Source organism: Apodemus sylvaticus, chromosome 9, assembly GCF_947179515.1.
Source record: "Apodemus sylvaticus chromosome 9, mApoSyl1.1, whole genome shotgun sequence".
NCBI lineage: Eukaryota > Metazoa > Chordata > Mammalia > Rodentia > Muridae > Apodemus > Apodemus sylvaticus.
This window is the reverse complement of record NC_067480.1, coordinates 94,902,963-94,919,789: the sequence shown is the minus strand read 5'-3', so window position 1 is coordinate 94,919,789 and position 16,827 is coordinate 94,902,963. Positions and strand designations below refer to the sequence as shown.

General features: G+C 35.5%; 2 protein-coding genes across 2 annotated transcripts in view; both read left to right on the top strand.

The window, feature by feature from the left end:
* Positions 1-16,827, top strand: part of Adgrb3 (adhesion G protein-coupled receptor B3) — a 349,818-nt gene that overhangs the window by 2,069 nt on the left and 330,922 nt on the right. The window contains exon 2 of the mRNA XM_052193366.1: positions 10,599-10,701. The gene's annotated coding sequence lies outside the window, so the exon portion shown is untranslated. The remainder of the gene's footprint in view (positions 1-10,598; positions 10,702-16,827) is intronic.
* LOC127691977 (adhesion G protein-coupled receptor B3-like) overlaps positions 1-16,827 on the top strand; it is a 206,042-nt gene that overhangs the window by 114,706 nt on the left and 74,509 nt on the right. The window contains exon 13 of the mRNA XM_052191866.1: positions 10,599-10,701. Within this exon, the coding sequence (XP_052047826.1) occupies positions 10,599-10,701 (103 nt within the window). The remainder of the gene's footprint in view (positions 1-10,598; positions 10,702-16,827) is intronic.

The window sequence follows — 16,827 nt, the reverse complement described above, 5'->3', positions numbered from 1 at the left end:
CTTTGGTAAGAAATACAAGTATGTGACAAGTACAGAGTCATAGGTAGATAAACATTTACTGTGTATTGCGGCACATTTGATTAACTACAGGCTATCATAAACATGGCAGATTTTAAAATAACTGGAAGAGAGCAATTGGAATGTCCTCACACTAGAGTCTTGTTTTTGAAAGATGACAAGACACTGTTTCAAAGTACCATTGTTAAGAGACTTTTCTTTAAATAAGACCATAGGTTCAATTTGCATTTCTTTTTAAATCTGCATAAAGTTGAAACACTAAGTAGTTACTACTTAAGTGCTTTTTATCTTCTTGCCCCAATATGTGTCCCACTATTCTTCAATCTTTGATTTTTATTTTGCTACTTGACTGTCTTTACCCTTTAAAATTGAGAAATTTCACACTCATTGAGATAGCTCAGCCTACCAGCCATCTTGATGAATTGAGTTTGAAAACCAAGACCTCCATGATGGTATCAGAAGCCTGATGCCTGACTTCTACGTGGAGGCTATAGTATTTACACATGTATGCACACAAACACACACACACACACACACACAACACACACACACACACAAAGATACACACACACCAACATATGCACAAAACACATATGCACACATACACACACATATGCACATACATAAAGCGATTATCTTATTTTCAAAATCAGAAGATAAATTTAAGACAATTTGAATTGTTCCTTCAAGTAAAGGAAGGATGCTCTACCTGAGTCTAAATTACACAGGTGCTGTTCCCTGAACCCCACTTTCATCCTTTTTAAAACAATTTCTTATAGATAAAAGTTAGACAACCCAACTAGGTGAAGTGGTGGGCTACTGTAATTCTAACATTCAAGATTAAAGGGCGGTATTATTGAGATCTTGAAACCATTCTGGACTCTGAATCAAAGCAAAAAATAAATAAAAAAATAAAAACATGTGTCTCCTTCTTGTGTGTTCCGGAAGGAGAGGACTACACATGGGCAATCTTGGATAGTCCTGCTGTTGACAATCTGGCCTGGTACAACCAAGGTCTAGGTTTTTCATTCTTTCCCTTCTTTCTGACCAGGAGAGAGCCTGGAAAATTAAGTCTGCTATCCCAGCCCACAGAGTCAATTAAGGAAGCCGACAGAGCTATGCATAGATGCTATACCATATCTAGCAATTCCTAAGTCTACAGCCTGGCTACCTCAGAAACTGCTGTGGAAAGTTCACATCATGCTATTATATTTTTAGAGGCCAATTTGGCAACATCAAAAACTGAAAATTGTGTTTTTGTTGATGTAGCAATTCCACCTGTAAAGAAATATCTTACAAAAATTATGTCTAAGAAAAAAGAATAGTGTATCCAACCATACACCAAGCCACGCATTCTACAGACAGTTGTAAACAATCATTTCATTGACTGGGCTCCAGGTTTTGTAAGGAATCTACCTTACTTCTGAGTATATGAAGAGTGGTAAGGTATAGAGAAATGAAATTATGTGTTTAGTGCATTTTAACGTTGATGTAAAGATGTGATATAGCTAAAGGAGTCTAACTGAAATTGTATTATATTCCATTTTATTAAAGTTTATCAATATTATTTTGTTAAATTACATTGCAGTATTAAAGTATTAGGAAAGGGCTGCAGAAATGGCTTAGAAAAGAAAGCATATTACTCTTTCAAGGACTGGATTCCTTGAGTCCCAGCACTGAAGTCTGGTGGCTCACAATTGTCAAGATCTGAGATTCTGTTGCCTTCTCTTGGTCTCTAAAGCCATTGAGCTTGCATGCACACACACATGTGCAGACAAACATATGCACACATATTTTAAAGGTAATAAATTCAAACATTAAAGATCGGTACATGAAATAAATAAAATGCCAGCAATTAAAAATACAGAAGAATAAACAGCTACAGTGTTTTCACAACTCATAGGCAATTATCTTTGAGAAAAGGAATTAAACACAAATGGAAAAAGAAATTATCTAAATAATAGTGGAAATAAAAGGAAAACAAAGATGAAAACTTTTACACACACACACACACACACAGGCATTTGGAAAAGAACCTCGGGAATGAATGTTCTACACTCACAAGTACTAAACTATGAACTATCCTTCTTCATCCTCAGTGTGCAAAGGAATGTTTTCATTTTATGGGATTCTTAAGCTTTCTTTGTTCCTTCATGGAGATATTTGATATTAAAATTATCTTTGGTGCCAAATTGACATGAATAATGGTGTAAAATAATGTAGTATTACATTATGTATAAAAGTCTAGGCTTCATTTAGCCAAGCCTTTTAAAATGGAACATGTATCCTCAACCATAATCATTTTTGTGATTCTAAATTCCTATGTAAGAACACCAAACTTAAAATCAAGTCTATCACCCACTCCACCAAGACTGCAGCTTCCAAACTTGAATTTCCAATTTGAAACTATTAATTAAGCCACCTGTCATTTAATTTTAACTTAGTTTATATTTTAAGAATCACTTATCTTTTCCTATTATGTATGCATAGGTGTTTTGCCTGCATGCATGGCTGTGCACCATGTGTCTGCCTGGTACATGTGGAAGGCAAAAGAAAACTTTGAATACCCTGGAACTAGAGTTATAAATGGTCGTTGAGTCACCTTTTGAGTGCTTATACTGAACCTTGGTCTTTTGGTAGAGCTTCCAGTGATCTTGACTGTGAAGCTATCTCTTTAGGCCTGATTTTAATTTTATAAATAAATGTATGTATAGCATCCTGATGAAGTCCTTTGGTTACCAGACTGTGTAAAATCTTCTATTTTGCTTTGGTTCATCTAAGTTGGGGACCTTATTTAAACCAATTCATAAAGTTGTCATCCTTCAACCTACATGAATGATAATTCTAACAGTGAAAACTGAGTACAGGAATTTCAATAACGTCAGTCAGTCAACACTTAATGTACTTTACTATTCTGGGCTGTCCTTGGCACGTGTGGTCTATTTTACTGCCCCCTCCAACTGTTTTTTGGATAATACTACATTGAAATTTAGAGGGTAAAAATCCATGGCAATTTTGCCCTCACAAACATTAACCATCTCCACCTGTGGTCTTGATGGTCTCTAGAGTTTCTTTATTGAGACATTGAGGCACTGCTCTCTCTGTCTCTTTCAACTTCATGAAAGAGTTTAAGAATTGGTGTTAGGTTTATGTTTTCTTCTCTTGTTTTTCTCTTTTAATGTTCTAAGTTTCTACAGCGCATCCATGTGGTCTTGAGATTTTGTAGTTGATATGGTTTCCAAATTATTATTTCTAATCAAATATCCTTGTATACTAGCTTCATATTTCTATAGAACATGTCTGTAAAATATAGATGATGGAGAGGTCATCTGGGCTACTAGACACCGTCATTCCTGGTTGTTGGAGCTTGGAACCAGGTACAGCCTGGCTCCACACACACCACACAGGGTTACCTAGGCTATTAGTCACATCTATTCTCAGCCTTCTAGGATTTTCTTTGAAACACAACCCTTCTTGTTTAACATTCCTGGTTCCCCTAGTGCTGTCTTGTAAGCATGACCATTGGGCTCCCAACATAAGAGTAAAGAATACAGATGCAAAATGCTGATGAAACCAGGTCATTGAACCAACGTGCAAACATGGCAACAGCATCAGAGAAAAATCATGACCCCACCCCAAATGAATCCTATCAGTGTGTGTGTGTGTGTGTGTGAGAGAGAGAGAGAGAGAGAGGGAGAGAGAATCAGAGAGTGTGTGTGCTTACACATGTATTGTTTTATGCGTCTGACTACTTTTATCCAATTACTGATTCACCCATCCTACTTGAAGCCTAAGAATGTGCATTTGTTCAATGTTGTGCCATTTGACTACTACCTTCAAGTAGAAGGTAATACCAAAGAAGAAAGAAATGTGTTGCTATTGTAATTTGCTTAATTTGTTAATATTACTTTTAAAGAGCTTTATTTGATCTGGCATTTCACAATTCTGACCAGGTGACCCTGAACTTTTGGGCTCAAGTAATCTTCCTTTCTCAATCTCAAACACAACAACTGTTCTGTATGACACCTGGCCGTGAGCCCTTTCCTTGAGTGTTTTTATGAATGATACTGCATATGCTGAGCCTTGTCATGTTCTTAAAATTTGTACTTCAATTCCCTCCCATTATCACGGGAAATATAATAAAGAATATTTTTTACCTATTTCCTCCATATTTTTCTTTTTTTATTGAATATCATCTTCATTTACATTGCCAATTTTAAAACCTTTCTCGATTTCCCCCATCCCCAAATACCCCCAACCCCTTTTCCCACCCCCCTGCCTCCACGTATATGCCCTTCCACCCAACACACTCCCACCTCTTCCCCCTCGGTTTCTATTTGTTGGGGCCTCTATTGAGCCCTTACCTGACCAAGGATCACTCCTCCCACTGATGCCCAACAAGGCATTCCTCTGCCACATTTTTGACTGGAACCATGTATACCTCTTGGTTGATGGTTCAGTCCGTGGGAGTCTTGGGGCATTTGGGTGGTTGAAATCATTGTTCTTCCAATGGGACTGTAAACCCCTTCAGCTTCTCCTGACCACCCTCCAGCTCCTCCACTGGGGACCCCAAGCCCAGTCCAATAGTTGGTTGTTAGCATCTGCCTCTGTATTTTCAAGGCTCTGTCAGGGCACCTCCGGAGACAACCATGGCATGCTCCTTTTGGTATATGCTTTTTGTTGTAGTGTCAGGGTTTGGTGACTGTTTATAGGATGAATTCCCAGGTAGGACAGTCTCTGGGTAGCCTTTACTTCAGTCTCTGCTCCACACATTGTCTCTCCCTATTGCTCCTGTAAGTATTTTGTTCCCCAACACAAATGTTTTAGTTTCCCCCTGAATTCCAAAGTGTGGAGCTCCATTAGTCTCTGTATCCTTCACATTAGGTCCAGGAAATACAAGTGTTACAGGCTTGGGAAGGAATAGGGCAGTTGGGTTTCAGCCCATCAGTTTTCACCGCTGTGTTCCATCCAGTGTTGCTTTAATACCATCAAGAAGTGCTTGCTTTGAGTTGCCCTGCTCAGTGCTTTCAGCCTGCCCCTGACCAAGCCCTCTGTGTTCCTAGGCAGGTCTCCAGTTCTCAGCCTGCTGCCTCCGGTTTCTGTAGCAGCATACCCAGCAAGACTATTTTTTATTAATTAATTAATTTTTTACACTCCAAATTTTATTCCTCTAAATTATCAATATGATGGACACCACACCAGATCCTCCCCTAGGCCCTTAAGATGAAACATGTAGTCTTCATGGAAGAAGTGGCATGTACTTTGAGAAGAGTTTTGATGTAATTGTGCCTCCTTGTTCACATCAGATTGTGTTACACCAGGAAACTTTTCTTCAAATTGTACTGTATGTAGATGTGCTTATAATAAACTGCCAACACCAGCTTAAAAATATATATCTATAATATATATGTATATATATAATTGTAGTATATAGACAGATAACCATAGGTCTTTCCAGATTTTGATTTCTCTGTGATTTAGACTTGGAAGAGTACATGTATCTAAATATTGACCCATTTGGTCCAGAATATATTAGTTATTGGCATAGAATTAATTTCTCATAGATATTATGGACATTATTTATTCTGTGGTCAGATAAAATAATTCTTCCTTGATTTATGTTTTTTCCACTTAGAGACCATCCCTTTTAAAAATATATACAGTTAAGCACTTGCAAGTTGCATTGATATTATAGAATATACCTATTAGCGTTATTGATTTGTATCTCTTTGGTTATATTTTTCATATATATATATATATATATATATATATATATATATATACATGCATACGTATATATGTCCAATCCTATTCTAACAATTATTTTGATTTTTATTACCTTGAGTTATGATGTGGAATTTTGGGGAGATTTTTCTTCTCTTATGTTTATAATTCTAAAATTAACTCTTCATACTGTTCTTACTGCATCTCATAAGTTTTGTGTATTATTTTTATTTACCTTAAATTATTTTCTAGTATCTCTTGTGATTCATCCTTAACCTGCAAGCTGTTTGAATATGCATTAACTTTTTACATACTTGAGAAATGTCTTGTTTTACACTTTCAGCTGTTGGTATGATTTCAATATTTTTCCAGTTTATTATGGAGAATTCTCAATGAACATTTAGAAAGTCTGTGCTCTTCCGAAGTTGCCTTGAGTGTTCTATCTATGTCTGTTAGGAACACTTGTTCTGCATGCTGCTCATATATTCTAGTTCCTCTTTCCTCTTTTTCTGACCATTATTCAAATGGAATGAGAGTTTTGGTTATTATATACTTCATCCTACAATTCTTTCAATATTTGCCTTGTGTGTTTGTGTCTTCTGTTCTGAGGAGCATGTGCATTTATGATTGCCATATCTTACTGATGAATTGAGTATTTTGTCTTTATTTGATGTTCTTTTTGCTCTTATAATAGTTTTAATCCATATAGCTACTTGATCTGGCATTACCATCCGACTCCTTTCTTTAGGTTGTTGTTTTTTAATATTTTCCATTTAAAATATGAATATCATATTGAAAATGTTTTTTATACATCTGCACTGTGCTTTCATCACACTTTTGCTGTCTTTAAGAATAAGTTGATTCACCTTTTGGTGAATACGAGTGCAAATCTCAAGGACAGAGAAGAACTTTATTACTTTAGTCATGAAATCCACTTGGCTGTGAGATGTGCTTTCTTAGCAATGTATACCACTGTGCAGCCAGCCAGGAAGCATTAGGAGATCACAAGGCCTGACGTGGCACATCAGGAGCCAGCGATCCACTTATGCAAATTATAATGAATTGATGGAATAAATTAAAGAGGACTTTGTGCAATATATACATTTTTTGTAAAAATAAATAAATAAAAGGAGCCATTTTGCAATGTATGCCTGCATATTTTTTTCTTTATTAGCCATTTTAGTATGGTATTGGCATTACAGTTTAAATAAACTTAATAAAATGTCTGTTTTCTTTTGGATGGGCTGGTCCACAAAATTTTCAAAACTGTTTCGATCATGGAGACATGCAAGATGCAATGAAGGTGTAAACGGCAGTGATCACCCTTGCTCTCCTTCAGTTTAGAATCCTATGGAAGGAAGCATGTAGGACTGCTGGATGCTATAATAAGCCTCGATGCATGCTCCTGTGTAAAGTATAGAGCAAGGAAACAGCCATGTAAATGAGACAGGTATACCCATAAACATAACTTGACGCAGATAGGTTTACAAATACATTCCAAACATGCTATAATATCCAGACTGCATCGAAGCTGCCCCACAGATAACCTTCTCAGGGGCTCTTTACAGCAGACCATCCCCTCAGTGACTGAGGAGCCTGAGTCAGCGCTGTCTGAAGTGGTAGGGGACTCATCTTTGCTTTCTTTGCACCTGGTCATCATCCACATTTTCAAATCCACTAGAAACCATAAGCATCCCACCAAAATCTCAAACTTCTACATAGGATACCGGTTTGTCACTACTTCAGTTACTTACACAGAAAGGAAAAAGATGCAAATATATCCCTATTGGCAAAATTACCTAGCAGAAATCTAACGACCAGGTTTTGTATTTTCTTAATAGTGGGAAGGGTTATTCAAGGCAGAACAAGAATAAAGGAATTTAACGAATTCATCAGTATTAGAACTCATGCACACTCGGGCTAACCTGAGAATGAACTTGCATCTGCATGCTCCAGGATGAGCAACTTTTCTGTGGGAATCAGGCATTGTGAATTTCTGGTAGAAAAACACATTTTCCTCCAGAATCCATACAAATGTGATCACTCACTCACCTGATCCTCTTCTGAATTGGTTTTTCCATTAATTCTCACTGTGGCCCATGGTAATTTTTATCCACAAAGGGGGGGGGGAGGAATGGCATCTGGCATCAGGAGCATCTTAACCTTCATTAGTTAATTTTTAATCCTTTCCAATGCACTTTGCCTTGAACTGATATGTTCAATGAAACAAGTGATAAGTTACCATCTCTCTGAGTTTGCATTCACTTTCCCCAGCAGGAAAATACAATATGCTAATGCTATGTTTTTGTTTTTGTTTTTTCTTTCTGCACTATTTTCTATCACCCTGGATGCCTTCTTGAGCATTTACGAATACTTAAAAATTCACTGGTTGACAGCACTAAATGTAAGAGAAACAGGTTGAAATAGTATTTTGTACATTTTGTTCAAATATTATTTCTAGTCGCTCTGCTATGAAACAGTCTAACATTCATTTGTGGTAAAATTCTGCATTAAATAGCATTTCAGAAAGAAAAGTTACCATAGAGAAAAATCTAATTTTCCCCATTAGTTAATTTATTTATTCATCTTATATCCTGATTGCTGCTCACCTCCTGTTACACTCTCACACAGTCCCTCTCCCCATCACACCTCCCCTTCTCCTTTGTGAATGTAGCTTCCCCATACAACCCTACCCCACCCCTGTATTCCCCTACCTTGCCTCATCAAGTCTCTGCAGGGTTAGTGAGCATCCTTTCCCACTGAGGCCAAAAACGGAAGTCTAGTTAGAGGTAGGGATTACACAGACAGGCAACAGTTATAGGAATAGCCCCAAGTCCAGTTGTTGGGGGACACACATAAAGACTTATCTGAACATTTGAAAGATAGATAGATGATAGATGATAGATAGATAGATAGATAGATAGATAGATAGATAGATAGATAGATGGATAGATAAAAATTATATAGAGATAGAGATAGAGATAGAGATAGAGATAGAGATAGAGATAGAGATAGAGATAGAGATAGAGAGATGCCAGGGGCCTTGGTCCAAGTCTTGTATGTTCTTTGGCTAGTGGCTCAGTCTCTAACATCTCCCTAAGGATCTAGGTTAGTTAACTCTGTTTTCTTCCTGTGGAGTTCCTATCCCATTCAGTTCCCTCAATCCTTACCCCAACTCTTCCCTAAGAGTCCCTGAGCTCTGTCCAGTGTTTGACTGAGGGTTTCTGCATCTGCTTCAGCCAGAATCTGGGAGGCATTTCTGAGAAGACAATTATTCTAGGCTTCTCTTTGCAAACACAACAGAGTATCACTAATCATGTCAGGAATTGGTTCTTGCTCATGGGTGGGTCTCCAGCTGAGGCGGCTATTGGTTGGCCATTCTGTCAGTCTCTGCTCCATATGTATCCCCACATTTCTATTAGACAGGACAAAAATCAGATGTTTTACCTTATCACAATTCTCGGACTCTAAAAATGTAGCCTTCAGAAACTAGAGTGACTTATAAAGTTATAACATGCCTTTACCATATGAGCAAACAGTTTCCAGGTATTAAGATATCAAAATATCTGTACATACAAAGTTTATATAACAATTATTCCTAATTGTCAACTGTGAATATCTATAAATCTTAACAGAAATGGTTAAAAGTTATTTAGTTGGTGAATAGATAAATATAGCGTAGCTGGCCTGTGAAATTACACAATTATAAATTTTTTAGATATTCTGTGAAATCAAACACCAAAGTGTGTATGCAATAAGCTAGTTAAGTAAATTTACAATAGCAGCACATCTGTGCCTATCATGGCAAAGGTGGGGTCATCTGTAATGGGGTGCAGGGACACTGCTTAGGATCAGAGAGAAGTGCTCAGGTTTGATGGATGGTAGTACTTGCATAACAGTATGCAGAAGTATTAAAGTATATAGTTAGATTTTAGTACTTGCATAATAGTATACAGAAGCATTAAAATATATAGTTAGGTTTGGTGGATTTTAAATAATACCTTGAAAAACAAACACAAGTTTTTAAAAATATGAACTCATTCTTGATATTTATATAAATAAAAATTCTCTAAAATCTACCTATCAAGAGATCAAATTATTTATTTCAAACCATTAATGAGAATAAATACACTTATATCTTCAAAATGTGGAAAACAGTCAATTATTAAATCTATAAAAAGTGAATAATCTATATCATTTAAATAGTTTAGATTAAAAATCTATACAGTATTCATTTATCTAGTTATATATATTTATGTTTCTTGATAATTTTTAATTATGTGTATGATTACATAAAACCTTTTTGTGAGTGAGAAGTGAGTGTCCCCAGCAAACTCTTCCAGGAGAGACACATTTCACAGATCACGAATATTGGATTTGACGTTCTGCATGCTTTAATCTTATGTCACATGCCAGTTTTAAATCATGCATTTTGGGGACGTCAAAAAAATGCCAAGACAGCACTTGGCAAGAATATTTGGTCTTCTGGAGAACAATGCTGTGAGGTCTTCCTTGAGATAAATGAATTATACTCATTCAAAGATTGCCTGATGTTTCAATTCATGGTCTGTTCCTTCCTGTGAGTGAACTGGACTTAAGGACTTGGAAACTTGCCAGTATTGTTGTTGCTTTCCTCTTTTCTGTGTATAATATGATTAAAAGCCTTTAGTTCTTCTCAGAACTCCTACTCTCTGAGAAGGCTTATTCAGAAGAGGAAATGGTATCTTTCTCTGAATATTATGCCTGTATCTGTGCTTTTACTGGGGATGTATTACTTAATGACACCTCAACAGGTAGTGGAGCAGCATGAATTATTTTATCAATGATTTCTCTTTGTAATCATTATTCTGTTTCAGAAATTACACTGTCGTCAATTCTAAAATCATCGTGGTCACTATCAGGCCTGAACCTAAAACAACTGACTCGTTTTTGGAGATAGAGTTGGCTCACTTGGCAAATGTAAGTCTTATGCACTTTACTCTGTACTGCTTACAGATTTACCCTTGAATGAAGTTTATAGTCATTATTTTAATCTATGAAACTACAATACATTTTTTGTCTCTTTATAATCACAAATGACTTTGTTTGTTATGAACATGCATAGAAGCAGACAGCCATATAATTCTGTGCTTTCATTCATGATAAAACTGTTCAATTTATCCAAGAGAATAATTGGTAAATTGATCATGTGTCCGTGCATTCATGTTTAGTAAATACTTGTTACATCCTCAGAAACAAAATGCAAATAAGAATTTATCTTACTGTGTAATAGAAAAAATAATATGGATTTAAAATTTGTTTGTAGTCAAATCTATAAAAATCACTTCCAAAGAGAGGGATTAACTTAAAGGATAGTATGACGCTTTTATACAGAAGGTAGTAAAACTAGAGAGAAGTCTGGGTTGTTTAGAGCACCGGTTGATATCCCAGAGGATTTTGATTAGATTCTAACCACTATGTGGTTACTCTCAATGATAAGTAACTTGAGTTCTGGGCCACCTTGGCCACAAGGAATCCATGTGGTATACAAACATATATGCAGTAAAAACACCCATTAATGTAAAGTAAAAACTGTAGAACTGATTTAATCTATGGTGTGATGTAGAAAAGCACTAATACTTTTACTTTTAATCTTAACACGCATATCCTTACCTCGCATAAGGAATTGTTATAATTCCCCAGGTGCTCTAGCAGCCTGAATTGCCCATGCGAGTCTTGCAATTGTGTCTTATTCAGACTGGTAAAATAACTTCCTATACATTTTACATTTAATTAAATAATCAAATCATTAAGGAATGTGTTTCCTATCAAGACCATCCTTATAATGCTATTTCTGGTCTTGTATTTTAAAAAAAAACGGCCATCTCATATTTCCATGTATTCATTTTTTACTTTCTCTCACAGTGTTTATATGATGTCAAATTTTGTATTAAAGATAGTAAAGAGGAAGGGCTGGGAGATAGCTTAGTGGTTAAAAAGCACTGTTTGCTCTTTCTGAGGACTTGAGTTCAATTTCCAGCACCTCCACAGTGGCTCACAATGTCTGTAATAGTATAAGAATCCTTCTTCTGATGTGTAGGAAGACAGAGCATTCATATGCATAAATAAATACATTTTAAAAAAATTAAAAGAGAAAACAAATAAAAAGGAAAAGAATGATTGAATTGTTTTCTCAAGTTCATGCAGTTAGTATAAGAATAAGAGACTTTTCAGCCACATCCCTTGGGCTCAAAACTCACGATTCTGCTACTTTGTAATTTCTGTTTTCCCCAGAAATTAGCCTTAGTTTTAGAGAAAGAGATAATCATCTTTCTTGTGAACTACATTATCATAAGGTGCCGCAGGCTTCAAGACTGTTTAATGAAACTGCAAATCTTTCTGCAATGACTTTCCACCATTATAATTAATATTTAAACTATTAGATCTTTCCCGTTTTTGACAACATGTGAGCAAGCTGATTTACTCTCAGTATCTACTTCTTCATTGCCTTACTGAAAATTGGTGGGGGACAAACCTGCTTTTCAATAAGAAATTTATTTATTCATGTGTTCAAGGTTCCTTGAGATTTATCTGATTTTTTTTAATTGTTGTTATAGTTTCTTGTGAAAATGTCTGCGTAGTTACAGGAAGTAGTGTAAAACTACTGATAATATCTATCAGTGAGAGATATTATTTGCAGTATGATTCTAGGACTGCCAAATAAGTAGTATAGAAATTAGAGTATGTTCCTTACTTCTTATATGAAAGTTTTTAGAGAAATCTATTCTGATAAACTGAAAAAAGAAGAACTGCAAAACCAATTTCAGTGAAACTGCTTTTTTCATTTACTTTCTTTGTCCCTATGAACAAATACTTCATCTAAGAATTTCCGCGAGGAATGATTTATTTTTGACTCCTGGTTTAGAGAGTTCGGGCCACATAATGGCCCCATGTGCTTGAGCTGAATACTGTAGGAATGGTATTAGGGTCAAAGCTATTCTCTCTTCTTGGAAGGAAGGAAGCTGAGAGAGAGAGACTCTGCTTGCCATTTATCACTTTCAGAGGCACAACACTCATTGACCCACTTCTTCCCACTAGGTCTCACCTCTTGAAGGTTCCACAATCTCCCATCTGCTAACCTATGTGTTGACAAAGGAGATTGTGATGCACATTGCATATTCAAGCCATAACACAGTCTCATAACTCTACTAAAGCTCTTTAAACCAGATGTTTATTATTTGCCTCAAACTTTCCTGGAAATATATTTTTATTGGTTGATTTTTAAAAATAAGATATATTAAAAGTATATCCATATATAAAAAGTAATATAAAAAATCATATATAGAAGTAATTGTGTATGTATGAGAAGCAGAGTAGATTATAAACCGTGTTTAGTATGCACCAACTAGATGCTCTAATCATATGAACATTAGCATAGAATTATGTTATGACAATGATCGTAAGTCACTCAGAATCAATTCAGTGGGTTTTTCTTATATTATTTTAAGTAACTGAATTGATCAGGCTCCACGCCCAATTTTTTCATTGCAAAATATCCATATTGAAGGAAATGTAAACAAATAAATTGAACAAATGAGGCAAGAAGAGAAGTCTGTAAAACTTGTGTAACAAAACTGGAGAGGGGGTCATGCCTGATTTCATGTCCTGGTGACCTCCAGTTTTGATGAGATCCTGCTTTCAAACATGACGTCAACTAGCATCTATGGATGGGCACCTCTCTGGACAGTTCTGAACTTTCTTCACTTTAAATGTGCATCACATTTTTTGCCCAGTATCTATAGCCCTTTGGGGTGACAGCTTTGAATTGTTAATGTTTATTACATTTACATTTATATTATCAACAAAATTTGATTTTGAAAACCATTTTATTCTTCACTGAAGGAAAGAATATTTGACTGATTTACTGAATATCTTGATATTTATTGCCAGTCATATATTGGCATTTCATACACCAATATTGGATTGCTTCCATTAAGGAGATAATAAAATACCCTAAGGTGAAATAGTGAATTCTCAGCTAGAATGTAACAAAACACATTTTAATATAAACACCAAAATAAAACATAAACTAAAGCTTCGTCACTTTCTACATACCTCTGCATATCCATTGATTTCCTTTGCAATTGAACTACTTTGGATATAAGAAGCCTGTAATGACAGATCTGTCTATATTTACCTGTTTTCTTATGAAACAAGTATCTTCTGCACTTCTCTGAGTTCAGCAGTGAACACCTTGCAAATGGCACATGCTTCATATGTCATGTGAATAAAACAGAAAGATGAGAATTAAACGTTATAGTGAGTCTAGGGCAGAAGCCCATTAACATTTTGTAAATGAAATCTGTCCTTTAAAAAAAGCTTTTTCACCAATAGCATTTATAGTATGTTAAATGTAATGAGGCCCTTGGGAACCCTCAGGACTAGAAAATAGAATATGGAATGATGCGACTGCAAATGATATTTAGCAAAGTCAATTGCGGCTCTAACTAGCAAAGTCATTAATGAGCAGTCTGCCATTATCGGTTCAGTTTCTCCGAGTTAGAACTTCACTCTCATGAGCTATAACAGCTTAGTTTCTGATGCTCAATGTTTAGACACAGCAATCACTTCCTTTTAAGTATTATCAATGTTACCTTTCCAGAAAAAGGAATTTGTATTATAGATGACTGTTGTCATTTAGAATTTTTGGATACTGTGAGAAATTCATAAAGTTAATAATGCGTTGAAAATAATTACTGAGGTTTAAATAAGGACAGTAGTTTGCGTCTATGTCTATGCACAAATACATATACAGAAACTCACTTTGAGTGATCTTTGGACAATAATCTAGATGCACTGTGTCTTTCCAAGGAAGATGGCACCCTCATTTTTAAAGAATTAGAAGATTAAGTAAGTACATTAAAGTAAGATTAAAGTAAATGCATTGTGGCTCTGTCATGTATATCAAATTTGCAAGTCTGAAAATGTACTTTTATTCCATATAAAATATAGTTATGTAATTCTTTCTGTTAAGATGGAAATATAGCCTAAATCATACTGCTTTGCAATCTAATCTGGTCAAAAAATACACACAAAAAAAATCCAAAAGAACAAAACAAGCAAACAAAAAACAACAACAAAAGAAACATACTGTAGGGTAGGATGCTTCTGCTTCTTTCAAGGTTCAGAGGCATCATGGGAATTATCTGTAGTTCCTGAAGGAGCTATACGTAAAAGTTATCTCGGGCATTTGTGCTTGCATGTTACACTTTCTTTGCCATATTCTTACACAACAACCCACCAAACTAACAAATGATACATGAGTATGAATGAAAATTGATCAGAAACCATATCATTGGTACACATCACAGTAGGAAATATGGTGGAAATATCCAGCGCTTTTTTGCCATCAACAAGCATAAGAAACAATATGATTTAATTCATATTGTACATCAGTAATTTTTATGATTATCAAAAGCAACAAAGAATTGAAAGTCATTTCCTAAAGCTGTAGAAATTGCACTCTGTGAATTCATGGTTTTCACAAGTGTGTATTTTTTTAATGTTGTTCTAGCATACTTTTGTCTATTTGGAAGCAGTTTCTATTATTTTTGCCTGCTTAAAGGTCTTGCTGATTATTTTGCTGGAGCATCTTGAAATGGTAACTAGACAAGGAGACAGATGTTCTGCCAGTAGCTAAATGCGAGATGAGAGCTGTTTTCTGGTTACTCTTTGGTTATATTCTCAATTGCTCAACATGAGCAAGGACCTTCCTCATATTTTTCAGCTTATTTTTATCTCCAACATCTATTTGATATTTTCCAAAAATATTTTAGAATAATCATCCAATTGTTGAAGCAAAGATCAGCAAGATTTTTTCAAAGAAGAAGCAGAGAGTAAATATTTCATACATGGAAACCTAATTATTTTTTATCATATGTACTCAATATTGCTATCATATTTTGAAATCATCCACAGAAAATATATAGATATTTATATAGAGATATATAAATAAAATTTATAAATAGATATGCTGCTATCCTGGTAAAAATTTATTTATAAAAATAGCTAATAGCCCAGATTTAGCTTCTGTGTGGTAAGCAGAATAAAGGACATTTTAAAATCTCCAGTGCCTAGTCTCCTAAAGCCTATGATTCTGTTATATTATGTGTCAAATGGGACATTTGTATGCATGTATATTAAAAAATGTGTGTTAGATATGTAAATGTGTGGTACATGTATGTTAAACAGGCAGGCTGTAATGTGATTAAAGGTAAGGTTGGGGAATTGTTACAGATCTTTCTAAATAGATAGAATTTAATTAAATGAGCTGTTGCATGTAAAAGAATTTGCCCCAGCTATAGTTGGAGAAAGCAATGTAAGAATGTGTCAGTTTATCACTGCCAGCATTGAAGTTGAAAGAGACAGTCTACAGTCCAATGGATGTAGGCACAGAAGCTAAAAACCTAACCAGAAAGTGGGGCATCAGTTCTACAACTGAAAGGAACTGTGGGCAAACTCACCCACATCCTTTAGAATGCAGGTCTACCAGCATTTTTACTTCAACCATGTAAATTCATAAGCAGAACCCTGTCTTGATTGGGTTTTGTCAACTTGACACAAGTTAGAGTTATTTGGGAAAAGGGATCTCAATTAAGAAAATGCCTCCATCAGTTTGCCTCCAGGTAAGATTCAGGGCATTTTCTTGATTAATGATTGATGTTTGAGTGCCCAGCTCAGGGCGGGTGGTCCATCCCTGCACAGGGGATCCTGGGTTGTATAAGAAAGCAAGGTAAGCAAGCCAGGAAGAGAAAGTCAGAAAGCAGTTTTCCTCCATAATCTGTGCTTCAGTTCTTGTATCTAAATTCTTGCCCTCAGTTCCTCCTCTGACTTCTCTTCATGACGGACTGCAACCTGTGATGTGAAATAGACTCTGTCTTCTCCAACATGCTTTTATTCATGGTGTTTCTCATACTAATAGAAACCAAACTAAAAAACAAACAAGCAAAACAAACAAACAAACAAAAAAACCAAACAACTGATGCTCCAGACTTTTGACCTGCATAAACTATAAAGACATTATGAATCTGTGTTGTTCTGAGATGC